This window comes from Podarcis muralis, chromosome 2, assembly GCF_964188315.1.
Source record: "Podarcis muralis chromosome 2, rPodMur119.hap1.1, whole genome shotgun sequence".
Taxonomy (NCBI): domain Eukaryota; kingdom Metazoa; phylum Chordata; class Lepidosauria; order Squamata; family Lacertidae; genus Podarcis; species Podarcis muralis.
The window spans coordinates 74,162,340-74,189,200 of NC_135656.1; the positions used below are offsets into that span (position 1 = coordinate 74,162,340).

Genomic DNA, 26,861 nt, shown 5'->3' on the forward strand with positions numbered 1-26,861 from the left:
TGGTTATAGAGAAACGATTTCATCTGGCACCTAAAGGCGCCAGAAAAGGCCCATTCTTGTGTTGCCATCCTCTGGACCTCATGTAGAAGAAGGGCCTCAGGTGGTGTTCATAGGGTCCAGGTCAATTCATATGGAGAGAGGCAGTCCTTGAGGTATTGCAGTCTTAAGCCATTTAAGGTTTTATAGGTCGAAATCAGCACTTTGAATTGGGCCTGGAAACTAATTGACAGCCAGTGCAGTTGGGCCAGGATCAGTGTAATATTAATGTAATATGCTCAAACCGTCTTGCCACAGTCAGCAACCTAGCTGCCAAATTCTGCACCAGCTGAAGTTTCCAAACCGTCTTCACAGGCAGCCCCACATATAACGTGTTGTAATAATCTAACCTAGAAGTTACCAGAGCATTGACGACAGAAATTAGGCTATACTTGTACAGATAGGAGCTGAAGTGGGCCACCAACTGAAGCGGATGGAAGCCACTCTGCACCACTGAGGCCACCTGAGCCTCAAGCGACAACAAAGGATCCAGACGTAGGACAGCATAACGTGTCTTCGTAAAAGACTCTTGAGGCGATGAAATGCTATGGTGGTGGAACTTGCCATTGTAATTAGACCCAAGTGATGGAGCACCATTGCAGAGAGCTGCCAGCCAGCCAGCCAGCCAGCCAGAGGAAAGGTTAACCAGAGCCCTGTGATTCCTGACAGAACCTGCAGCCACGTGAACACCATTTTGTAATTCTTCAGAGGGCTGAAATTGCAGCCGAAGGTTCTTGAATTTGTGTTTGTTCTCTTTTCTGTCAGAAACTCAGAATGCCGAGTGCTTTCTCCTCATGGGGCCATCGCTCCCATTCGTATCCAGGAGAGCTGTTTACAGACTGCACAGGGTGGGACTGCAGAAACAAGATTGTTTTGATTGTTCTCAGAACAGTGCAGTAGGAAAAGTCTTCAGTGCTTTTTTTCTCCTGTGCCACAGGGGAGGGAAGAAAAAACACCAACTGTGCTTTAGTGACATTGTATGTAGGTCATATGAAAACTGAAGACAAGCACAATTAGAAAGTATGTTTTCTGAAACTGCTTCACAAACTTAACTGATCTTTGGAAAGAGTATGGTCACCTCCCTTTCCTTCCCCTCTTTTAAAGATTTTTTAAAAATAAGCAGCAGCAGGATAATAAGCAAACAAAGTGATAAGCACTGAAAGGGCCTTTTGGCATGGCCACGGAATGCATGTCCTCCCAACAAGTTAAAGTGCAGCTTGGCCCTTGCATCATACTCCGTCTCCCTCCAACATTTTGCCAGTGAAAAATGCAGGCGGATTATTTATGGGGCAGATATTTAGCTAAGGGTCAGAGAGCCTTGTTGTAAAGGAGCAGTTATGCTGCTATTTCCTTCCCTCTCCTCCCTTTGGAAAAAACAACAATGCTAAATCTGCTTTTGCAGTAGTGAGCTTTGCAGGGGATTGAGCAGCTTTCGAAGAATGTTAAAAACCCTTTCCAATTACCTAAACATTAGAACAGATGGCTAATTAAATGACACCGTTGCTGCTGCTGAAGAGAGGGAGGTGGGTGAAAAAGAACAAATCTTAAAAGAGCTAGTGTGGTAGAGCGTGGGGAGAGGCAGACTAGAGTTCAGATCCCTGCTCAGCTGTGAAGCTCATTGGGTGACTTTGGGCCAGACTTTTTCTCTGAGCCTCTACTACAGGGTCATTATGAGGATATACAAGGAAAGGAGGAGAATCATGTAAGCTGTTTCCTTAATGGCTGCAGATGAATTGGATGGGAAAAGGTCAGATTGCTAACATTTCAAAAACATAGCTGTTAGCTTTTCTCTTTTCTTGTGAGGAATTCTATTCAGAATACGGGAATTTCCCTTTAAAAAAAGGGAAACATTGACAGCTATGTTCAAAAATCTAAAAGATTCATTGATTTTAAAAATCTGCCAGTTTAAGACCAGAGTTAAAACTACTTCATGTTGGCTCAAATGCCATAAAGCCAGGAAATTGGAAGCTAAGGCTAATTACATAACAGATGTGTCCCATGATCAGTAATGATTTGCACTGTCATAAACTGTGTTTGCTTACAACTTAAGTGTCATGCAGCCAAATCCATATGCGGAGGGTGGAGTGCCTGGAACCACACTGTACTGATTCTATATTGCCTTATGAAGCATCTGAGCCATACTGTGTTGCTAAAGGCCTCTATTGGCACTCCCAGTCAGGCAACTTTGACTCTGAGCTTATATTTAAAGAAAGAAGTAAGTCTCTATCCCACCGAGAAAGAAAGTTAAAAAGCAAAATGTGCAGGCACCCATCTAAGCCATTTCTGCGGAAAAAAGCCAGCCTGTCAGGATTTTTAGATACTGTAATGAGTTTTGATTGATAAGTGCATTGTTTGGACACCAGTAAGTAGGAATCCCTGGAGTCCTAAAGAGTTGTATTTTTCCTCTTCCATTTATAGCACTTTTCCAGCTTTTGTCCAGTAGTCCTTGGAATCTCCAGCATTTGCCCTTCCTTCTGCCCCTAGCAACTAGAATGCATCTTTCCTGGGTGTGTTTATCAGGTGCTCCCTAGAAGCTATATTTTGCAAATGCTATTATGTGATAAGTGAAGGCGGATGCTGAAGAATCCCCTCCCCAAATGACAGGTGCAAAATGTGAAAACTATGCGCAGATGTTTCGGCAGGACCTAGAGCCAGACACTCAATAAAAATTCACTGTGTGGTTAGTTACCTTATAGTACAATGTCAACTCAGAAGTGAGTCTCTTTGTGGGGCTTATTCCCAGGTAAATGGGAACAGGATGACATTTGGGGTGGGGGAGGTTATTGTGCCATTAACAGCTGTATCTTCACAATCAGGACCAGCAGGACAATGGCTGATTTCCTACGGCAAGCGTGAATTTGTCTAGGGTGTTGAGAGAAGCAGCAATGACCGCATTTTTCCTAATGCCGGCTAGGGATGATGGGTGTTGATGAGAAATCAACATCAGGCTGGGGAGAGGGGGTTTCATCTGATGAAGCAGAGATGAGAGTGGTACCACTGTGAATGTTTGGGGGTATGTGAATCCCACCTGAACAGTCTGGAAGCACTCATACTCCAACTAAACCAGAAGCCCCTGTGGGGATGGAACAAAGAGCAAAAGATAAACTCACATGATCCAACTATGAGAGAATGCATATCTAGGCGGCAGCTGTTTACGCTTCTGGCAGCAGGACAGATGTCTTGGGGGGAAACATAAATGTTAGTGTGACTGGAAGGATTTCCAGAGGGGTAGACATGCTAGTCTGGCTGTGTGTACACACTTCCATTTACTCTACATTCTATGTGCTCCCACTGCTGCATTGGGAAGTGGTGTACACACAGTATTAGCTACAATCCTTATATATCCTTGTGTTTCTTATGAAATACAGTACCGAGTCCCCCTCCCCAATCAGCATTAATCCGAATTGAGAAAGAAAAAGACCTGGCTGCGTTTTGAGCTGGTAATACTGTATGTACATAGCCACAGTTGCAGCAAAAAACAGCAAAGAATTTTGAGGCACCATAAGTTGTCTTCAAAGTACTCAAAACTCTTTGTTGTTTTTGAAAGAAAGAAGTGGTGTAGAATAATAATTCAGCAGTGAATTATTCCATGCTGTTTCAGAGTCATGAAATGCCCCCTCTCAGGTTGCTGTTGAGGCACTCCTTTAGGTATTTCTGCTTGCCACTTCCTCATTCTCTCCAGGAACCAGGAAGAGCTAGAACTCTGGAAATTTCAGGCTTTCTCCCTTTCAGACTTTCCCCCCTCAAATGGGAAGCTAGCCAGGAAGCCTATGCTGGGTGGACTGCAGGGATCAGATGGACTGCAGCAGCACCACAGATGAGCTTTGTAGTCACCCTTCCTCCTCACGTGTTGTAAGTTAACTTGGCCTGTGGGAAATTCTTTCCACTGTTCATAAGTCCACAGGGCAGATCCTGTCGTGAAGCCTTTCCCTGGCATGTATTGTCTCCACCACTAGAAAAATAATTTCCTTTCCCCTCATGGAGTGTGAGCTCATGTAGTTATTTGTGTTAGCACACGGAAGTGAGAATGTATGTCAGAGTTGTGTGGTGCTTGGCACTGTTCAGTACAGTACCCAATATGATTAACCCCTGCCTTGAAAATGTGTGAAGGCAATTTTTCCATTTATTTGACGGTTGATTTACGTATTATTTAAATACTGTACTGGATACCCCATGCTTTCAATAGCGGGAAGAACGGGGAGTTCCCCAGACAGCTTATAGTCTGAATTCAAACAGGAAAGTGTAAAACAGTAAAATTATATACAATACCACAATATAAAGCAATAAAAAAATCCATAAAATGCAGTATATGAACAATGATGCAACAGCATCACATTAAAAACACCAACAAAAGCATAAGCACACAGGGCATCACGTAACGGAAACGTGTGCAGTATCTGGGATCAGAGAGGGATCAGACGATGACAAACCAAATGTGCTCTATGCGCTGTGAAACAAAATCATACATAGTATTAGCAGGAAATACTGCAGTGCAGGCATGGCCTCTGGCAACAATAAGATGGAGAGTGAAGCATATGACTACCGGTCATGTGCTGTGTTGCGACATGGTAGTTTCACTTGAGTAAAAGTTGTAGGTGATTATTATTGTCCCCTGAGCATATTGCATCTGGCTCTCCACACAGCTGACCCAAGTTACTGTTTTGTGCATGACTACCACTGGTGGACCTCAATGTTTTTTTTTTTGGGGGGGGGGAGAACACATTTAACAATATGTTTATGACTCTGATGCCTGTCCTCAGGCTGCTTTGCAGGGTTGTTGTGAAGGTGAAATGCAATAATCCCATATATTCTATAGGGCTATTGGAGGAAGGACATGATAAAAATGTTAAACAGACATTATGCATTTAGAATAGGCTGATTCAGCCAGAGATATGGAGGTTGCAGCAACTTGTATTTTTCTGTCATAATCATTATCCAGCTCTCTTCATCTTGGGTGATTCAGGGCCTTTTTCCACAGAAGAGGAAAGGAACAGCATAATAATGCTGCAATACAACACCACAATAACTCATAATAGGCCAATGTGGTCATTCTGCAATTATTTACGCTTTAAGTGGTTTATGTTCCTTTGGCATAGCTGCTGCACAGCACATCCTGGTTGTGCTCTGAAAAGACTCACCCATCATCCCTCAGCTCACTGTTCTTGACAGGTGCGTTTTGTTGTGTTTCTTTCAGAATACACTCCCTGTGCTATCAACAACTCATGGTTTTGACATCCCTTTGGTTACACTCCAAGATTTTACCTCAAGTGCCCATCATCCTGAAGCACGTTTGCTTGTAAGTGCTAAATTTTCCTCAGGTGGCAGCATCATGTGGGATGAAATGAAATCTGTTGGGTGTGCATTTCATTCTTTCTGGGGGTGTTTATTTCTAATATGCCATTTAGAAGCCAATTCACTGGGATCAGTTGGATTGTACGACACATTTTTTCTTCTGGGTCAAACCTCTCTTCAAGACCAAAGGGTGAGATGGGCTGAAGTTTCAGTCAGCCCTTTTAAAATAGATATTTTAATTATCGGCTTGCTGGTGCTAATCTCCATGCTAAACCATCATCATTATTATCTACACAAAGATAACTGAAACCCTACACCAATAAAATGATTAGTTATGCCATCTGAATATGATATACACAGTGTATACATTGGTTGTACTGTGACGCTCTGGGAACTTTGGGAGGATGTAATCTGGACATTACCCTGTATTTATTTATTTATAGTTATTGCATTTATATCTCACCTTTTCTTCCAAGAAGCTCAAGGTCTTCCCCTCCTCATTTAATCCCCATAACAACCCTGTGAGGTAGATTAGGCTGAGAGGCAGTGATAGGCCCCAAGTCACCCAGTGAGCTTCACGACCAAGTGAGGATTTGAACCCTGGTCTCCAAGATCCTAGTCCGACACCCTAACTGCTATTCCAGTCACACCGACTCTCTTGTTGCCTTGTTGTTTACTATTTCTGGAAAGAAAACGACTTTGTTCTGACTAAAAAAGTATGTTTGCTCCATTAATTTCCCTGAACGTGTGCCATAATAGGTAGATAAAGAGCAAGGCCGCGTCCCAGCCAAGTGAACATAGCCCTCCATTTGTGACTTGAGGGATATTTTTATTTAGCAGCGTCGCTTTCCATCATCTGCAGTTGCTGCCTCTGAAGCTGCTCAAGGTTCTGTGGGCTGGTTGCGTCACGTAGCATTTAAATGTTTAAAATTGGCTTTGATGTTCCTGTGGAAATTAGCAGCACGCTGTCTCCCACCTCTCAAGGCTCTGGGGTTTCAGCTGAGTCTCCTCCAGTGCTGTATTTTAAAATATAGCGCTGTGCAAAGGGATCAAGGCAGGGTGATAAGCCGTCATGAATGTTCTTGTTCTGAAAGTGCTTGTTTCTGTTCTGTCACCCAGGCTGAGAAATGGTCTGATGCCGAATTGAAGGCTAGGAGCAAAACGCACATCTGTGTCCACAGACTGATAGGGAAGCATGCGATAGAACACCACAATGACTTCAAAGTTTTGTACAAAGGAAGCAAACCTCTCGAGGGAAGACTTGGGAAATTCTGTCATTGAGAAATAAACCCAACTTACAGAATGTGACTCAGTTCTCTCTCTCTTTTTAGACCATGCTTCAAAAGTAGGTAATTTGTTATCTTCTTTATCAGTGATTAGGATCTTTCTTTTAAAAAACACAAACTGGACCCTGACTTTAGAGAAAGTGCTATGCCACTTCTGGTCTAAAGTCTGCTTTCATATGTGACTCCCTGCATGTCATGTCTGACTCTTGCAACAGAACAACAGAGTGATGAGTACAGATACAGCTGTTCTTGAGCCAAGATGGGTATGTTCCCTCTGAAAGAACAAGCTGGGATTTACTGGGTGCTTGTGGATCTACTTTTGCTGCTAGAAGCTCAGGTAGCCTCAGTGGCTAGGAGTGTCCTTTACCAGCTACGGCCAGTACATCAACTACAGCTGTTCTTGGGCAGGGATGGTTTGGCCATAGAGATCCCTACACCAGTAACCTTAAGACTTGATTGTTTAAGCATGTCCTTGGGTCTGGTCTAGAAGTTCCAGCTAGTGCAAAATGCAGCAGCTAGACTGTTGACGGGGCAGATGATTGCCAACATATAACTCCAGTGCTCAAAAGCATGTGCTAGCTGCCCATATGCTGCTGAGCAAGCTTCAAGGCTCGTGTATCAATTTGCAAGACCTTTATAATAATAATAATTTTATTATTTTTACCCCACCCATCTGGCTTGGTTTCCCCAGCCACTCTGGGCGGCTCCCAACAGAATATTAAAAACACCAAACATTAAAAACTTCCCTAAACAGGGCTGCCTTCAGATGTCTTCTAAAAGTCAGATAGCTGTTTATTTCCTTGACATCTGATGGGAGGGCATTCCACAGGGTGGGCGCCACTACCGATAAGGCCCTCTGCCTAGTTCCCTGTAATCTCACTTCTTGCATCAGGTAGGTAGCCGTGTTGGTCTGACACAGACAAATAAATAAATAAATAAATAAATTGTCCAGTAGCACCTTAGAGACCAACTAAGTTTGTTCTGGGTATAAGCTTTCATGTGCGTGCACACTTCTTCAGATACACTGAAACAGAAGTCATCAGACCCTTATATATAGGGTCCCTCCCACTATATATAAGGGTCTGGCATCCCAGAACATGATGCCCCAATTTTTGCCTTCAAAGGCCCCTTCCAGCTGAGATAAGACAAGCACCCCTCCCTGTTGAATATCTGGTTTCATAGTTCTAACCGGTTTTTAACTTTTCTGTGTAATATTTCCTGTATACTGCTTATCGACAGTTGCAGTTAAGTGGTACATAAATTGCTTAAATAAATATAAACAAATATTTCTTTCAAAGCTGCTGTATGAAAATAGAGGGAAAGCACAATCAAACACACACACCTGTAACTGCTAGCAGACAGGCATGTGAGGTAGCGCTGGCCAGCAAATCAAATAAAAACCTTCTAAATGCCAGAGCACAATGGATGTTGTGGGCTTAGTGCACATGTGCCTCTGAGATTTATATAATACCGAACTCCTGCGGCAAAGACTTCGACAGCCGCAACAAGGAGACAAAACAGCTTGACTTCTTTGTGTGGCGGGCTATAATGAGGCTCATGTGGCGAGTGAAAGCTGATGCACTCTACAGTGGACTCTTAATAATTGCTGTGGGTGGGTATAAAGGCACATGGCAGTTCTTATGCAGCTGACTGTCCTCGCAAAATCTCACCTTTGCCAGGCCTCCTCTATACCAAGAAAGCAAGCGTAGGTAGTTACTACTGATTGCTCAGCATCATCTTGATAGGGGCTCATACCCTCCCTTGAGACAGAGAGAGAGAGAGAGAGAAGATATCCCTGAGTCTTACACCTCAGGTGCTACCAGAACCAAACATGTAATTATATTTCATTATAATTTAGAATAATATGTTGATGAAGTCAATTACTTAAAAAAGAATAAATAGGATAGTCTACACTAGGGGTGTAGGTAGGGATATACTGGTGGATTTATGGGTGGTTTAAAGCAGATCAAGGAGGATTTGTGACTCCCAATGGCATAACAACATGACTTTCCCCCCTCCAAATTATACTGCTGAAATGAAAGCTCAACAGTGGGTGGGCTTTTAGTATGGAAGGATTGAGTGCTCGGTTAGTTCTGGTACTCAGAATAATTCTTTGACTCTGGGTTCTAGTAAAAAGCAAAGTAGGTCCCCCAAGCCAGAAGTCTGCCTTCCCATGGGTCTGCACAACATCACTGACTGCAACTGCTGTGGTTTGTATTATGCACTGTACCCTCCCAAGCGTTAGAAAGCATCCTTATTCTTGTACAGGTTCAGAGGCTCCAGATTATAAAGCAAGGATATGGACAATTAAAACATTATTCTACAAAGTTCAAGCCCCTCCCTAGTAAGAGACAGACATTCCGAATATTTACAGTGCAATCTTATGCACATCTAAGCACATTTCAATTATTTCAATGGGGTTCTCTCCTGGGTGAGTGCAGATAAGATCGTAGCCCTAATTTTCGGAAGCAGCTCCAAGGAGGCAAGAGTCTTTCAAAACAATGACTCATAAAGCTGAGCTCAACAACAACAACAAAAGCCTGGCACAGATAAAAGTCTGCCCAGGCTGGGTTTTTTTTTTTAAAAAGGCCATGTGGCAAGCAAACACATGGATATTTTTAAGCTGCTCAAGCAAGGGCTGCTCTTGCATCACAGTAATTCCTTCTACCCTTTCTGAGGCACTGAAGTAGACAAGTCATAAAGATACATGCCAGTTGGTGGTGGTGGTGAAATCACTGTCTCTAAAACACGATTTTGTTTGAAGTAAAGATGGTGCTTACAGAACTCCCCCCCCCCCCGCCCAATGTTGCACAACAGCCAAAAGCTGCTCTGTAATCTTGGCACATCTATTTTGCACCTACTTCCAAGACTTGCTGCTCTTTTCCACGCTCAAAAGCATTCTTTCATGCATGAGACATGTTAGGCAAGTTTCTCTCTTGTATTAACTGTTGATTAGTCAAATAATAGTCCTTCTTGATTAGTGATACCAACAGTATCATTCATATTTGCATTCAATCTTGAAGTTTCATGGTAGAGATTAGGGCTGGGCAATATATCGATGTATTGTCCAAAACTGGTTTGAAGTCCGTATTGTGATATTAGTTTCATAATTTTTGACCTGGCAATATATCGCAAATCGTGATGTGTATTAGGTCTGGGCAATAGATTGTCCGAAACAGGTTTGAAGCCATGAACTTATCATGGCAAGTGTGGTTCACCAGCACAAAGTCATGGAAACATCCAGAGTAATACCAAGTTATGGTGATCCTCTGGTATGGATGCAGGTTATGGTTCACATGGCTGAGCCCACAATCTGCACAAGTGTGCTAATTTTATTTTCCATAAATATGGAGCACATGATCAGTACATCTTCATTTAATTGACTTTTAGAATGTTTGCAATGGCCTGGTAAAAATGACAATCTATATGGTGAATCAATCAGGAAAAACCCATATGGATTCATTGCATACCATGCTAACCTGCACCCCAGTGACCAAAAGGGTTGTTACTTTAAGGCAACATTTGACTCCTAGTCTAATGGAATAGCCTTATCAAAGGAGGTTCTGCTACCTGCTTGGTTGGTACACTTGATACCTTTCTAGTTAGGCACTCCCAATCAGATCTGTAAGATCACTACTCAGCAAATGCAGAAGGGTTTAAGTACTTTGCCTTCAATTAGGCTTCACATTTTGCCTCCTCAATGCTGATTTCCTTTAGATGATCTTGTAAGTCCCGAGACACTTGGCTGACTTTGGTGCAAACATTTGAGAGCAGTTCTGTTCCCTGCTGTATCTAATATGTCACATGGCTTTTGCTTTGTGCCTTTTCCTCTCTGAAGGATATGACTGATTTGATGATCTCGTGGGTCCATCTATCAATATCCCTGTTGTTATCTACAAAATTGACAGGCTCTTCATCTTTTCTATTATGCTCCATACACATCTAAACTACATTTTTATGAAAGGTCTTGTCTTATTGAATAAATCCCTTATTGTATGTGTGTGTTTTAAAAACAAAGCCCTTGCTATCTGTATTTATCTGAGCTTTTCCATTGGAGTTTTTGCTGTCAATGTGAATAGTAACTTGTGCAGGGAGGGGGGACATGGCGGCATGAGTTTTGCCAGAATCATGAGGGGGGGGGGAGGTTAAACAATTAATTCTATGTCTACTTTGGCCTTCCATCTCCTCATAGAATTATCCTTGTGCATTTCACTGGCAGCTCACACACGATTGTGATTCTTGAGCCAAACTAGACATGATGCTAAATGTGTCACATGGAATTATGTTACTTAAAACACACACAACAAAAAGCAATCTAGCAAGCACAAGGAAGAATGGGGAAGCCCTTCAAATTAGGGGCTATGTAGGGCAAGATCAGGAAGATGGATTAGCCCCAGGTCTCTAGTAATTTACAGGGCCGGCCCTACCATTACAAAGAGTGTGGCAGCTGCCTCAGGTGGCAGATGTTGATAGGGTGGGCAGCTGCAATGCATATACAGTACAGTATGTTTAGTTTCTGACATCTCAAAGTAGGACTGGGAAAAGGTCCTCTCTAAAATCCTGGAAAGCTGCTGCTAGTCAGCAGACAATGCTGATATACTGAGGCAAAGCAGTGGTCAAAAGCAGTGTTGCAGACACTCACAAATAACAGTGCTTACTAAGAATAGCTTTAAGCTAATTGGGCAACTTTCAGCAGTTATATGTGGAGATCTGGCTGAGTTGGTCACCAAAGAAATGTGGTGGGAGATGAAGATATAAAACAAATGTTTTGAGGAGCTGAGATGTTTGCAATGTGTCTTAATTCACAATGGTGGAGCCAACAGAATAATAATAATAATAATAATAATAATTTATTATTTATACCCCGCCCACCTGGCTCGGCTTCCCCAGCCACTCTGGGCGGCTTCCAACAAAATATTAAAATACAGTAATGCACCAAACATTAAAAGATTCCCTAAACAGGGCTGCCTTCAGATGTCTTCTAAAAGTCTGGTAGTTGTTGTTCTGTTTGACATTGGTGGGAGGGCGTTCCACAGGGCGGGTGCCACTACCGAGAAGGCCCTCCGCCTGGTTCCCAGAAGACAACAGAACACCATTCATGTGTTTCCCTCTTCCTTCTGTGTTCTCAATGGGAATGCACAGACAAGGAAATCCCCTTTCTACCTCTTCTCCTAGGCTGCTTGGACTCTTGTAAATGATTAAGCTGAATGCCACATTCCCCCCCCCCCTTTCAATGGCAGAGTCCATAAACATAAACTGTATTGAGAGAGCAGCCATAAATGGCTCAGTGAACTGGACAAGTGCAGAGAAGCAGATTCCCAAATCACAGGCAATGGAGAAAGGAAATAAAGAGGAAACGTGCAACAGGAGGACTGAAGCCGGGTACAACCGGATTTTCTTTGTTCTGCCCTGTACAGTGCAAGAGCCTTCTGTAAAGACACATTTATAAATAAGCCTGTGTGCCCTGCATCCAGATTCAAGTCCTTTACAGACATCCTGCCAATTAGCTGCCAACAAAACAGCAATGGCAAACTTTCCAGGTCACCTGCTCGACTCCCACACAGAGAGGCACATGCTCTTTAATGTTTCAATGAAAGTAGAAGGTTGGGCAACTGTCTTAGAGATATTGTGTAAGGTCTGAATTACCCATGAGAACTTTAAATATTATTGTTTGTTTGTTTGTTCATCTATCAGTTTTTAGTCATACTTTTCTATAAAATGTATGGCAACTTTCAAGACACTTACGGTAGAATCCTATGCATATCCACTCGGAAGTTAAGTCCCCCACACCCTGAATGACACAAAACGTTAATATCATCTAATGCGATAAACATAGCTATGTATAATCTTAAAAATTATGATATGAGCAGATAAATAAGCAAGCAGTAAAAAGTCATACATTTAGACAGTGGGCTGTAAGGATACACAGGCTCGCTGCAATTAAATGAAATTCAAGGGTTCTGTAGAAGAAGGGTTTGGATTTGATATCCCGCTTTATCTCCTACCCGAAGGAGTCTCAAAGCGGCTAACATTCTCCTTTCCCTTCCTCCCCCACAACAAACACTCTGTGAGGTGAGTGGGGCTGAGAGACTTCAGAGAAGTGTGACTAGCCCAAGGTCACCCAGCAGCTGCATGTGGAGGAGCGGAGACGCGAACCCCGTTCACCAGATTACGAGACTACCGCTCTTAACCACTACACCAGTGTTTCCCAACCTTGGGCCTCCAGCTGTTTTTGAACTACAATTCCCATCATCCCTGACCACTGGTCTTGCTAGCTAGGGATGATGGGAGTTGTAGTCCAAAAACAGCTGGAGGCCCAAGGTTGGGAAACACTGCACTACACCACACTGGCTCTCTGTACTTTGAACCATTGCATTCATTTAATTGCACAACCTCTTCCCATTGTAGAAAAGTGACATACATATTTCCCACAGTTAATAAATGACACAACTTAAGATGCCCAAATGCTTGTTGAAAACAAAATCGCCATTCATGGCAATACTGAATAAATAAGGAATAAAATAAGTGAGCGCATGCTGACCATGCTTGATAAAAAGTAAGCCCCAATGAGTTCCTAAGGAAATGAGCATCAACTTCCTATGCTTAGTGTATAACAAAAGTCCCTTAATTCAATTCTCAGCACCTGCAGTTTGGGCTGGGAAAGAAATATGAGAGCTGCTTTTCTGGAGATTCACCTCACAAGACTCCTGTAATGTCCTAAGGCTTGGAACCAACTGGGCAGAGCCAATTGTGCAAGCCTTTCCCACACAGTTGCCAGCCGGCAGGGATCAAGTACAGTGGTACCTCGGGTTACAGACTCTTCAGGTTACAGACACTTCAGGTTACAGACTCTGCTAACCAAGAAATAGTACCTCAGGTTAAGAACTTTGCTTCAGGATGAGAACAGAAATCATGCAGCAGCAGGAGGCCCCATTAGCTAAAGTGGTACCTCAGGTTAAGAACAGTTTCAGGTTAAGAACGGACCTCCAGAACGAATTAAGTTCTTAACCCGAGGTACCACTGTGATGATAGTTGGAGGGAAAGGAACAGTGTGAGTTATTCTGCCCATATTGTGCTAGCACTACAGTAGCCCCATGGGGTGGGAATGGAGGCTCTGAACAAAGGCTCTCAGCCACTGCTGTACCTGCAAAGCAAGCCTTGAAGTTGTCTGTGAAGATTCAGACATGCAGGACGTCATTTGAAATTGTGGGAATCAAGTGATAACGTATAGCGTACACTGAGCTGTCCAGAAGAGTGACAGTATAGCTTGCCTTGGAGAAGAACCCAGATGTGAATCTTGAAGTCTCCCTGCAACCACCACCCTTTTTTTTATTGCTGCTACTGCTGCTGGCCCAACAAAGCGAGTGAGGTGGTTCCTTCCGACTGGGGTAGGCACCAGTGCTTTAAACACCAAGATCTACAGGAAGCATCTAGAATTCCAAATCATTACACGTGGCATTCAGCAAGTTTTTATCTAGACTAGGCAATCTCTCATTGAACTTGTATGAACCAGCTGTCTCTGTGTCATGAAGCCAACCTTTCAGATTGAAAAATCTGCAGAATGAGAAGAGTGGTGCAGAAAAAGGGCTGGTGATAAAAGATAAGAGTTCTGGATTCCGTTCAATGCTACAGTACATCAATGTTACTCATCCTTTGCCAACAGGGTTCTTGGCAAGGCATAAAGCAGAAATAAACAGTGTGTGTGTGTGTGTTCTGTTTCTTTTCTTATTTATTTCATCTGCATCTCACCCTTCCTCCAGGGAGCTCTAAATAGCTACAGGTTTGTCACCCTCAGTCTCACCAAAACCACCTTTTGAGTTAGGATAGGCCAAAGTTAGGCCTGATTCTCATAAATGTGATAAAGCTTGGCCAGCTCTTTCCATTCTATGAATAACAAAATAAATCAGCATTCAAATGGGGTAGGAAACCTGAGTACACAGAATGAAGTCCGCTTGCGCAAGGAGAAGATTCCCACCTCTCTTCTACCCACCTCCCTGAAACTGTTTTGGGTTCCACCCCCATCCAGAGCACTTTTAGGGGGACCAGGGGGAGGGGAATTGGGGAGGGGGTCCCACTGTGTGAGCAAACCTTGTTATGTGCAAACAACTTAGCTGAATCTCATCCAGAGGTTTCTACACACCACCTCCATATGAAACATTCTCCAGGTATAGGCAATACATACACAGGGTTATATTTTGAAGACAAAGTTGTGAAATTGCTACTTTGACTTGTGATGGGTTTGCTCTACCGACAGATGGGCTGCAAAGGGGGTGCCTGTTACCTACACACCTATAATTCTCCCAGTCCTTTGGGTGTTCAGAATGACTCAGCAATTAGACCTTGAAGGTAATCAGAGGGAGCAGGGAGGAGGTGAACTTCCATGAACTCCAGTGGCGTTCACCTGATACTAATCTTGGCATCCGGCCTATTTGTGTCAATGTGTCCCTGAGTGCAGCACAGGTTGTGAACTTTGTTGACCTTCGCATGCAAACGCCAGCCCAAAGGAGTGTGTGTGGTGGTCCAGCAACAGAATGAGTACACATCAAGGCCAGAACTTTGCACAAAATGAATGTCATGATTTCCCCCCTCCTCTTTAAAGGAATGTTTATTAAAAGGCTAAGTATCTCCTGCGTCAGAAGTTTCAGAACACTTGTTCTCAGGTTTTTGCTCAGTCATCCCTGCCTCTTTCAAAAACCTTGACTCCTCCTGAGCTTTCCAAGTGATGGTTGGGCAAAATGTTCTCCAAGCCCAGTTGCTCAGCTGGTCTTCTGCTCTTCCTTGGGTACGTTGTCACTTGTGCCAGTGTTGGTTCCTCTCCTGCCCTGCTTCAGAATGCCATGAAGAGGCAAGTCCCTCTTTCCATTTCCTGTAGATCTACATATACCGTATCTTCTGCAAGAAGGGGTTTCATCTAAAGGTTTTGAAAGCTGGGTTGCTTGGAAGGGAAACATCCTCACACCATTAGAATACAGGCACACTCATAATTAACGACCCACTCTTACAACTGAGGATTCTGGATTAAGGGATGCATATTTTTAAAGAGCTACAATTGTGGAACAGAGTCAGACTCATTTTCAGACAATTTAAGAAGATCCAAAACATCCACCTTCTAGTCCCTCTCCCAGCTACACACACACACACTCCTCTGCATTTGCCACACAACCACACAAAAGCTGCCTCAGCCATACATACGTTCCCTCTCGACGTTTTCTGAATTAGAGATACCATCTCTTCTTACATAAAAGGTCATCAAACTAATTTGCTCTCTGAATTTCTATGACAGGAAAGAGTCCATTACTGTGAAAACAGTTCTCTCTGCTTCTCCCACCCCCACCCCCACCCCACCCCTGCATCTGTTGTGTCCAGAGATGGAGGAAGGGGGGGGGGAGGACACTGATAGGCATTTTATTTTCTTCTACAGTACTTAGTGGCTGAGTTAGTATTTCATTAAATTAACCCAGATAACTGGAATTTGAGACAGACATAGGAATATAGGACACAGTCTTATACTGAGCCAAAGCACTGATCTACCTTTGCTGACTGGCAATGGGTCTCCAGGATTTCAAGCAAGGATCTCTCCCAGCCCTGTTTGGACATGCCAGGGAATAAAATCTGGGTCCTTCTGCATGAAGAACATATGCTTTTAGCCTAGGATATCCTATCCAGTAGTGAAACATTTTTTTTAATAGAGAGAGACCAGGAAATGCAAGTAAAAAAGAGCAAAGGCCCATCCCAGCACTGCTACTTGAGATCTTAAAACACACACAGAGAGAAACTGGCAATGTCAGGGATTCAACCTAGGATCTTAGAGATGTAAAGCAGGCACACTTATCATTCATCTCTCTGTGGTGAAATACCAGCCTTACCTGCACTGCAGGGATTTTCTCTACCCTTCTTACAGGACTAGCAAAGAACTCAAAGGCAATACAAAGTCAATACTCAGAAAAACCGTTTGTTACAATTCAGCAGCATACAGCGGGTTTTCCCAGGGGAAAGCGGGGAAAGCAGAAGTGTGGCCGAGCCTTCAAATATTTCAGATTAGACATTGTATTCAATAGATCATTTTACTAGCACTTTTCTAACACCTAGATTTTAGTCGCCATCTGGTGGTTCCAATATGGAACAACTTCCACCATTGGAGGAACTTGTTAACGTGCGTTTTCCAAAATGAGGGTTGATCAGTTAATGAAGGCAGGTCCAAAGTCTGTTTTGGGGGCCTAATCCGGTTCCTGTAGCAGTATATGTCCTGGGGTAAAATCCTAAAAAAAGCTTAGCAACTCCAATCCTAAAAAAAGCTCAAGAACTTTGGTCAGCCCTCATGCATATTCACTTCATCAAATCTGGCCCTCTTTGAAAAAAGTTTGGGTGCCCCTGAGTTAATGTAATTTATAGAAAAGAAAGTTTTCTTCACAGTTAAGACTAGCTCATAGGAATGTAGTAAGCTTCATTATATCAAATCAAATCAAACCATTGGTACATCTAACTCAGCATTGTCCACACTGACTGGCAGGGGCTTTGCTGTGGATTGAACCCGGGACCCCAAGGAAAAGGCAACTCAATGCAACTGAGCTCCTATATTGTTCAGTGATGCATACTCCTGAATAAGCACTTTCTGCACTTTTCCCAAGTCACAGTTACTTGGGAGTAAATCTCACTACACTCAGCGAGAATTACTTCTTGAGCTAACATGCATAGGTCTGTTCTTTTAGGCACCCTTACTTGGGAAAAAATACAGATGAGATCAGTGGTGATTACTTTTGCATCAAAATGCACTGGAAGTAGGACTGATTTACTTTTCCATTAAAAAAATCACATTCATATGTTGCTGGACCACGGCTCCTATCAGCCCAGCAGTGCTGGACAATGTTTGTGGTAAACTGCTCAGTGAATTATAACAACAACAACAATTTATTTATACCCCACCCATCTGGCTGGGTTTCCCCAGCCACTCTGAGCGGCTGCCAGCAGAATATTAGTAATAATAAAAAAGCGATAAAACATCAAACATCAAAAACTTCCCTAAACAGGACTGCCTTCAGATGTCTTCTAAAAGTCAGGTAGTTGTTTATTTCCTTGACATCTGATGGGAGGTGTTCCACAAGGCGGGTGCCACTACTGAGAAGGCTCTCTGCCTGGTTCCCTGTAACTTGGCTTCTCACAGTGAGGGAACCGCCAGAAGGCCCTCGGCGCTGGACCTCAGTGTCTGGGCTGAACAATGGGGGTGGAGACGCTCCATCAGGTATACTGGACCGATTAAATAAATAGTAGGGCCCTCAGTATCTAGCCATTTCCAACCTGACTCCCCCCCCCCCCCCAGTCTTAGGCTGTAATCTTGTACACTTTCCTCGGAGTAAGGTTTTCTTCCTTTATTGCATTTATATCCTTCAAGGAGCTCAAGGAGGAGCACATAGTACTTCTCCTCTGCATTTTATCTTCACAACAACCTTGTGAGGTAGGTGAGCAGAGCCGGATTTAGGTTTGCTAAGACCCCAAGCTACTGAAGGTAATGGGGCCCTTTATATGTCCAGCAGTCCCTTGTCAACAACAAATTGTCACTGTCTTTTGTGTTGAATATATGCTATATGGCAATTTATGGACTTAATAGCCATTTGCCACGGTTGCTGTATGTAGTTTTTATTTTATTTGTTTTTTATCTTACATTTTGGAAATGTACATCCAGGTTTTTTCCCCCTTTAAATTTTTTTTGGGGCCCCAAGAGAGTGGGGCCCTAAACTATAGCTTGTTTAGCTTATACGTAAATCCGGCACTGTAGGTGAGGGGAGAGGGAGTGCCTGGCCCAAGGTCACCTAGCGAGCTTCATGGCTGAGTTGGGATTATGAACCCTGATCTCCCAGGTCCTAGTAAGACACTCTTAACTTTTGCACCACTGAACTCAACGAGGCTTATTCCTGAGTAGTTATATTCATCCATCCATCCATTGGAGACCCCTGCATGCCACATTCTGGCGCCGAGAGCGTCTCTCGTGCAGCATGAGCTCCCCGCCCCCTTCGATTTGAAAACCAAGCGCCGCTCCCTCCATTCAAAGGACGACGCTTTCCAGTCGGCGGACATTTTCCCGCTCGCTGCCCCGCCTCCCCTTTAAGCGCACGACGCCGTTACTAAGGCGGCCCGAGGAGCGGGCAAACTGAATCGCTCCGGCTGCGAACAGCAGCGGCGGCCCGTCGGTTCCGCTCCGGCTCCCGCAGCGCCATGGCGTTCGCCTGCTTGGTAAGGGGCCGGGGTGGAGCGGGGCCGAGGAGGGTCGGGCAGCCTGGCAAGCGGGGCTTCGAGGCGGCAGGAAGAGGGACGCCCCTCGGAGCAGGGCGGGCGATGGAGACCGCGGCTGCTCTGTCGGCACAAGTTTGCAGAGCCGCGGCTGCCTGATAGCAGACAAAAAGGGGTCGGTGGGTGGGGGGGCGACCAACATCACACGTTCCTCTATTGCAGTTCTTCCCAAACTTTTTTTGGCCAGGCCCCACCTAAGCATTTCTAAAATCCTAAAGCGCCGCCCCCCGACATATAATGCTTATTACAGTATTCAAAAAGTGAACTCCTATTCACATGGAGGAAGCCTAAAAGGCCATTAACTCTTCATAACTCATTCTCGAATTGCCCCCCTTAAAAATCAATTTGCCCCCCTGTGAAACCATGGCTCTATTGGGGCTGTCTAAGAAGTCACAAAGAGAGGAGCCAGCATTTACTTCTCATAAATATATGGGGGGGGGGGGGGAGAGAAAATAGGGTTTGAGAGCGAAGTACGTTGTTTCGGCGCAATGTTAAAAGCTCCTGCCTGTAACACGCTTAAAAATGGCACTTTGGGCTTGAAGTCGGTTGGATTGTGCTTGGTGCAGGAAGAGCTGTTTGCCTTTCTGGGTCTAGGAAGTCCTGCCACCTGTCTCTGCCCGCCCCGTTAAATAACAGCTACAAGAGAGTAAGTCAGGGACCATTTCGGCTTTGCAGAATCCCTCTGCTGGGAAAAGCATCACCTGAATGTCTGCCAGGAATCATTGTAATGAATAAAGACACCGGCGGGGGTGGGGAAGGCTATGGGTCCGGATGTGTTGTCACAGTTTGTCAGATTTGGGATGATTCTGATTACTTCCTAAGACCAACCCTGCCCATTTTTGCTTCTTTGCAATTTTAGGTTGTATTGTTTTTCACATTGCTCCCCTGAGTGGGTTTTGTCGGGATTGTTTTGCCTGACTTGCAGGAACTAACTACCTGAAAAACAACGTGTAGCATTCTTGAGCATTGCTGTTTTTATATCATTTTAGTGGTGCTGTAAAAAAACAAAAAACCTAAAAACGTTTTTAGATCAAATACCACAATCCCCTTATTGCTACTTAGAAGCAGTGCTTTTTTTCCAGGGGGAATTCAGGGGTATGCAGTACTGGCACTTCTTTTTTGTTGTTGAAAAGTGTAGCACTTACTATAACAACTTCATGGTGAGTACCGGTACTGATTTTTCTAGGAAAAAAACCCACTGCTTAGAAGTAATGTTGCTTCTAGGTATTCATTCTGATCTGTTTGCACAAAGTTTGCAGGAAGGTTATTTAACAAGCATTCGTTCTGATTTGTGTTTGTGGGTGTTAGACAGCGCTGCATCAAGCAAATGACTTCCACACTTTCCAGTGACTTTCCTGTCAATTTCCTTACAGCAAAAAAAGTCTGATTTGTGGGGAGAAAATGGATTTGTTGCATGAGAGCTCCAAATGATCCTCAGTTTGCCTGTTGCTGGATTTGAGCCCCACTCCAAATAGCGACGATCTGGAAGCTCCCTAAGTCTCCATTGATTCTAGGAGAGTTTCCAAGGAAATGTACTTAGGATTGTGATGTAATAGCTGCTACACACAATACATTTTATAGAGACAGGTGTGTACACCTGTGGCTGAAAATATGTATGTTGCATGTACACCGTATATCAGTGTTCACGTTATATAAACTGTAATTCTTAGAACTGTTCTATAAAAAGTTATCACAAGATTTAGTGATGGCCACAACTTGATGCCTTTAAAAGAGGATTAGACAAATTTATGGAGGATAAGGCTATCTCAGTGGCTACTTGCCATGATGTCTGTTTCAGAGGCAGTACAGTATGCCTTTGAATACCAGCTGCTGGGGATCATGATCAAAGAGGTGCAGTTGCACTCATGTCCTGTTTGTGGGCTTCCCATAGTCATCTGGTTGGCCAGTGTGAGAACAGGATACTGTACTAGAGGTTTGGTCTGATCCAGACATTTGGTCTGATTCAGCAGGATCAAACTGTTGTCATGGGCACCTTAAGGACTAACAAACTCAATAGATGGTGTTGGCTTTTGTAGGCTAAAGGCTATTTCATCTTCCTTTTTTATATTAAAATCCATTTTGGATAGCTTTCTTCCCAAAAATTATCCCAGGTTTATGTGTATGGTGTTTAGTAAAATTAAATTTTACACAAGAACATCCAGTTTATGTAACAGGATGAGCTGGAGTATTCAAGTTAAACCAACTTGCAATTTGAAACTGCTAAACAAATGCAAGAAACCTGGCTTTTGCAGTTTTAGCAGGAATTGATAACACACAGACAAATATATTCACAGTCACAAGTGATAGAATTTTTTTTTTAAATGAGTACGGACTTTATTAGGAAGCTGAATTCTGAACTCTGCTTCTTTGGAATAATAGTTTATATACAGCCCTGCACTGATCCTTCCAAAGAAGTATTTGTGTGTTGAATGTTGAGAGTATCTAATCAGAGTATTAAAGTATAATCCTTGGGCAGAGCTCTGTAGCTTAAAATGGCCTTGTGTATCCTAAACTGGATTCTGAAGAAAAGAATCCCAGGAAGAGAGGTATACTGCAAAGCTCAGTGTACAGAATATACATGTGTGAGTTTGGTGCTTGGCATTTGTCTCTGCCGGTATTGCACTTCCCACAGAGTATGCAAAATGGTACAGTATTTAAATGCTTACATTTAAGAACATGGCTCCAGCATTTTTGTGAAATAAAAAAAAAATCCGTATGAATTCCTTCCTTATCCTCTACTCTCCTTGCCTTTGTGTGTTTTGTAGTTGTTAACTTTTTTACTGATAAGAAATGCATTGGAAAACAAAAAGAAACAACAACTAGCAGTGCTTGATTTATAACATAGAACACAATTACTTTATAATACAATCATTGGACATCCAGAAAGTATGATGTTTTGCACAGCGATTCTGGATCACAACTAGGATTTTGTCCTCAGTATCACTTGGCACTCCTGCTCTCATTTTGAAAAGATATCTATCCATACAGTATTATGCAAATAAAAGAAATAAATTGATTGAAAATGTGTTGTAACATTTGAATAAATGTTTTTAAATTTTAAAAAAAGAAATATTTTGGTAATATACTATACTATGCTACACTGAAATGTTAAATTGTTTTTTGATTATCATTGAATCTTTCTGCCACACTTGCCATCTTCTCCTGCCACACCAATGTGGTGTGCCACACCCTTGGAGAACCACTGACCTAAAGGATTATCTTACTTGGCTTCTACCAAGTGAACCAGTGGAGAACAGATGGATCTCGCCAACCCTTGTCTGCCTTCCAGTTCCAGCCCACTTGGTTTCTACACTGGCTGTGGAGGACAGGACTTGCCTTCCCCTATGGCCACTGCGGAAATGCAGTGGGCTGGCCGACGAGGAACTGAGTGGTCTGTCCCTTCTCTGCTCGGATGCATCCTGAGCTGCTTGGAACTCCTTGTTGCCTGTTCCAAGCAGGCGAGTCACGGTAAAAGGCTATGCTATCAATCTGAAACTAGATTGAGCAAATTAGAAAATGAAACTGTTAAACCAGTAAGAAATCACAATAAAAACGATGCCTGCTATGGCAGATATGCTTCTTGCTTCGGAAATACTGTCTGTAGCCATACAAAAATTTAGTCCAATATCAACTTCTTTCTTCCTGCAGGAAGATCCAACATTGGAGAGGCATTTCAAAGGGCACCGTGATGCTGTAACGAGTGTGGATTTCAGTCTAAATAATAAACAGCTAGGTAAGTTGTCAGCTAAGCAGAATTTTCTTTAGTTTTTTTTTTCATAGAACAAAATAGCATTCAGTCTGCTTTTAGCGGTTCTCCCAAATTGTTTGGACTTAACAGCATACAGAGTATCCAGCGTGGGATTGGGCCTTAGCTAAAGTACCTTCCTTGGTTTTAGCTATCAGATATTAAGAAAAGTAGCAACAAACCTGAGATTGTACAGCAGAGCAACTGAGTCATAAGACGAAAGGCTGGTTCAACCATGTAGATCTGTTAAGTGTTATTCGGTTTTTTATTATTATTTTTTTAAAAATCATATATTTATGTATTATAATCTTATTTTTTAGTTGAAATTGCCCTTGAACTTTTTTTGTTGGATAGTATATAAAAATTTGCAAACAAATAGCTTGGTGGAGGCAGTTAAAATGATGTGATAATAAAATACATTTGTACTAAATTCTCTAAATGGTTGGTTGTAATTCTTTGGTTTCCTTCCTTGCCTGTTTTTAAGGTGAGACTGCAATTACGGGGATGAACTGGAAAGCTTGTGTGCTTGCTTTCAGTTCTGTGATTAGTGAATACAGTAATACCTCCGCGAATGTCCGCCCTGTCGAGTATCCATTTCGGCGAACGTCTGCGGCAAACCCGGAAGTACCGGAACGGGTTACTTCTGGGTTTGCAACTCGCACATGTGCAGAAGCGCAAACCGCTCCGTGTGTGTGTGCAGAGTGGCTCTTTGTCGAGCGTCCCTTTCGCTGAGCTTCCGGGGCTCCGGAACAGATCCCAGACTCAAAACAAGGTACCACTACTTTCATTCAAGGAAAGGAAGAGAGAAATTGAAACTAGTGACTGAAATTCCTGCCAAGTGTGTATGTATATGATCTCTCCTTTGAGTATAATTTTGAAAGGTAGTATATTCTTTTTGTCAGTAAGTGGCTCTATGGATTCATGCCTGATGATCTGGAGTATGAAACCTCAAATGAGAGCCTACCGCTTTGTGGGTCACAAAGATGCAGTCCTGAGTGTGCATTTTTCACCATCCGGCCATCTGATTGCTTCAGGTTCTAGAGACAAAACAGTTCGCTTGTGGGTTCCAAGTGTGTAAGTATATGCTATCTGAGCACTTTGTATGTGTGTTATTTCTCTTATTAGGAACACAGGAAGCTGCTTGTACAGAGCCAGACCATTTGCTGATCTTACTCAGCATTGCACTGACTGTCAGTGGTTCTCCAGCCTTTCAGAGCGGGATATTATTTCTATCCTTGCATGGGGATCCTCGTCAGGGATTGAATCTGGGATCTAAAGTAGGTGAAGCCTGAGCTCTGCCACTGAGTTACAGCTGCTCTCTCCAAAGTCTTCCAAGATTTGAATTTGGCTTTTTGTTTTAACCAAGTTCAGTTACGGTGAATATGACAGCGTATTAACGATGAAGGCGGACATTATTTTTCTGGATAAAGTGCATCGACTTTCACTGTAAAACAGGTGTATATAAGGGAAGAACAATGGCAAAGACTCTGTTGCTGTTCACACTAAAGACAAGGGTAAGGAGCCCTTTGTGTGTCAGCTCATGTGGGTACACTTATTGGACGGAACTCAAATTACTGACCTCTAGTTGTAGATTGATTCCAAATACAGCCATACCTTGGTTTTTGAACACCTTGCGAGTTGAACGTTTTGGCTCCTGAACACCGCAAACCCGGAAGTGAGTGTTTCGGTTTGCAAACGTTCTTTGGAACCCGAATGTCCGACGGGGCTTCCACAGCTTCTGATTGGCTGCAGGAGCTTCCTGCAGCCAATCAGAAGCTGCTCCTTGGTCTCCGAACGTTTTGGAAGTCGAACAGACTTCCAGGACACATTGCGTTTGACTTCCGAGGTATGACTGTATGGTCCCTGTTAAAAATGAGTTGACGATCAGCATATTGCTTCAACAAGAAAAAGCTACTGCTTCATCCCATCTAGTTTGTGTTGCATTGGAAGGCCTCGGTGTACACTTTCCTTGAGGAAAGGTTAACTATATGGATATTATAAATGTTCCTTCTGCGGTATTCAGTTTTTTTGGAAACATGCTGAATTAGAAGTTTTTAATGCTTGTTCCATGTATGTACAGTAACTATGGCAAAGAGCTTTTCACTCCAGTTTTTAAAAAGTAGCCACACACTATTTGAGAAGAAAATACAGTGGTACCTCGGGTTAAGAACTTAATTCGTTCTGGAGGTCTGTTCTTAACCTGAAGCACCACTTTAGCTAATGGGGTCTCCTGCTGCTGCCACGCCGCAGGAGCACGATTTCTGTTCTCATCCTGAAGCAAAGTTCTTAACTCAAGGTACTATTTCTGGGTTAGCAGAGTCTGTAACCTGAAGTGTCTGTAACCTGAAGCGTCTGTAACCCGAGGTACCACTGTATGTGTCAGTTGGCAGAGGAAGGACTGTAGCTCAGTGGAAGAGATTCCATGCAGGCGGTCCTGAGTTCAAATCCTTGCATGTCTAGGTAGAGCTGGGCATATTTGTGTTTGCAATCCTGGAGAGCCACTGCCAGTCATTGCAGACAATATTGAGCCAGATGGATGGGCGGTCTGACTTGCTACAAGGCAGTTCCTATGTTTCACACACATTTCAGGTGTTTTTACAATCAAGTGGTGTATAAATTTTATGAAATATATTTAGAAGAGGGACCTCAATGCCTTTTTTTTTCTTTTTTAAACCCTGGCTCTGACCTTTCCTAGCTTGATGTTCTGTACTTTCATGTAAGCAGTAGAATCATATACAAGAATACACAAATATGCTTGTAGCTCATCACTTATTTGTACAAAAAAGTTCAGGGCGGAATGATGTATGTGTATAATTAAATGTGAATTACTCTTGTAAAGTTTTCAAACTCACAGTATGTCCCTCATGTTTAGACGTCTTTTTCCTTTTTGCAGAAAAACCTATGATGTGACGTTCTTACATGATTTTTATTTAAATTGCATCATTGGAACGAGTCTGTTTGCCGTTTACTAAACATTTTTTTTTTTTAGTTCTGCGTAAAAGATACAAACGCAGGCTGCGTTAGGAGCCATTCCAGTAACTAGAATTAAGTAAAACAGTTTTCTTCCTGTATTTGGTATGCTCCAGAGGCCTAAACCAACAGCTTTCTCCTAATGTAAATATATATATATATATATATTAGAAGCCAGTAGGCAAATGTGCATAAGCTTCATACTGTGTGGAATGCAGTATGTTAATCTTTTGTGCTTTCCCCCCTAAACTTAGCAAGGGAGAATCGACTACCTTCAAGGCTCATACAGGAACCGTCAGAAGTGTTCACTTTTCTAATGATGGCCAATCATTGGTTACAGCTTCTGATGACAAAACAGTTAAAGTTTGGGCTGTCCACAGACAAAAATTCTTATTTTCACTAAGTCAGCACATAAACTGGGTTCGCTGTGCAAAGTAAGTAAAACTCTTCCCTCCCCTTTTTTTTGTTGACATTGTTGCGGTGATATATATATGGCATAAAACCAGTTTGTATAGCAAAAGTACACAACTGTAGGAAGATCTGAAATTCTGCTTAACTCACTTATAAACCCACTCATCTTTTAACCTGGCTATCAATATACTTTAGGAGTTAGCCACCTTTCAGAGCTTCAGTTGTGTTTCCAACTAATTCCTGTCTAGTTGGAAGGGAGCTGTCATTGTTAGAAGAAGCAGTCAGTTGGATATAACCAAGCAGCATTATCTAAGTCATCCTACTGAGTGCACTTTCTGAAATCCATAGATTTCAATAAGTGCTTTGGTTTCTTTCTTTTTTTGTAATAATTTTTATTATTTTTTCACAGTTTTATACATACTGTATTATCTCTCACATATATCCAATTACAAGGTTGCGTGAACCTTCCAATTTCCTCCCCTCCCTCCCATGGGTTCTTAAATTAAAAAAAAAAAAAATCTTGCATATTGTAATTTTTCCAGCTATTCTGTATCCCTAATTTATCATAATCCGTTTCACGTTACAAATTTCATTACAATGCTACCAATGATTTTAACTGCTTACTGTGGTTTTTTAGATAAACTATGGATTTACTCCAATCTCTAACAAATACTTGGTCGTCTTGGTTTCTGATCTTCCCCATCCGTTTCTCCACGTGTTTTCAATAAGTCTACTGACTATGACCACTGTTCTTTAAAATGGTTTCTAATAATTACTGTTACTTCCAAAGAGGCTTAAATTTTAGATAAGAAAAAGAGGGGGAAAGGGGGAATAAT

The 26,861-nt window shown here is 42.7% G+C and overlaps 1 protein-coding gene and 1 long non-coding RNA gene across 6 annotated transcripts in view; both read left to right on the forward strand.

Moving 5' to 3' along the window:
• Positions 1-4,592: 4,592 nt before the first annotated feature.
• LOC114592760 (uncharacterized) lies at positions 4,593-6,636 on the forward strand. Its single transcript, XR_003705528.2, has 2 exons — positions 4,593-5,332; positions 6,448-6,636. It is a non-coding gene; the product is annotated as an uncharacterized LOC114592760 (long non-coding RNA).
• A 12,001-nt stretch (positions 6,637-18,637) lies between these two features.
• The window catches only part of POC1A (POC1 centriolar protein A), a 29,564-nt gene continuing 21,340 nt past the window's right edge, over positions 18,638-26,861 (forward strand). The window contains exons 1-5 of one of the 5 annotated variants that reach the window (XM_028718769.2): positions 18,646-18,842; positions 20,273-20,486; positions 22,548-22,632; positions 23,551-23,718; positions 25,869-26,048. In XM_028718769.2, the coding sequence (XP_028574602.2) occupies positions 23,558-23,718; positions 25,869-26,048 (341 nt within the window). In that variant the 5' untranslated portion in view covers positions 18,646-18,842; positions 20,273-20,486; positions 22,548-22,632; positions 23,551-23,557. Of the gene's footprint in view, positions 18,843-20,272; positions 20,487-22,547; positions 22,633-23,546; positions 23,719-25,868; positions 26,049-26,861 lie in introns of those variants that run through there. The other 4 variants (XM_077924789.1, XM_028718767.2, XM_028718766.2 and 1 more) reach the window with 4 other exon arrangements.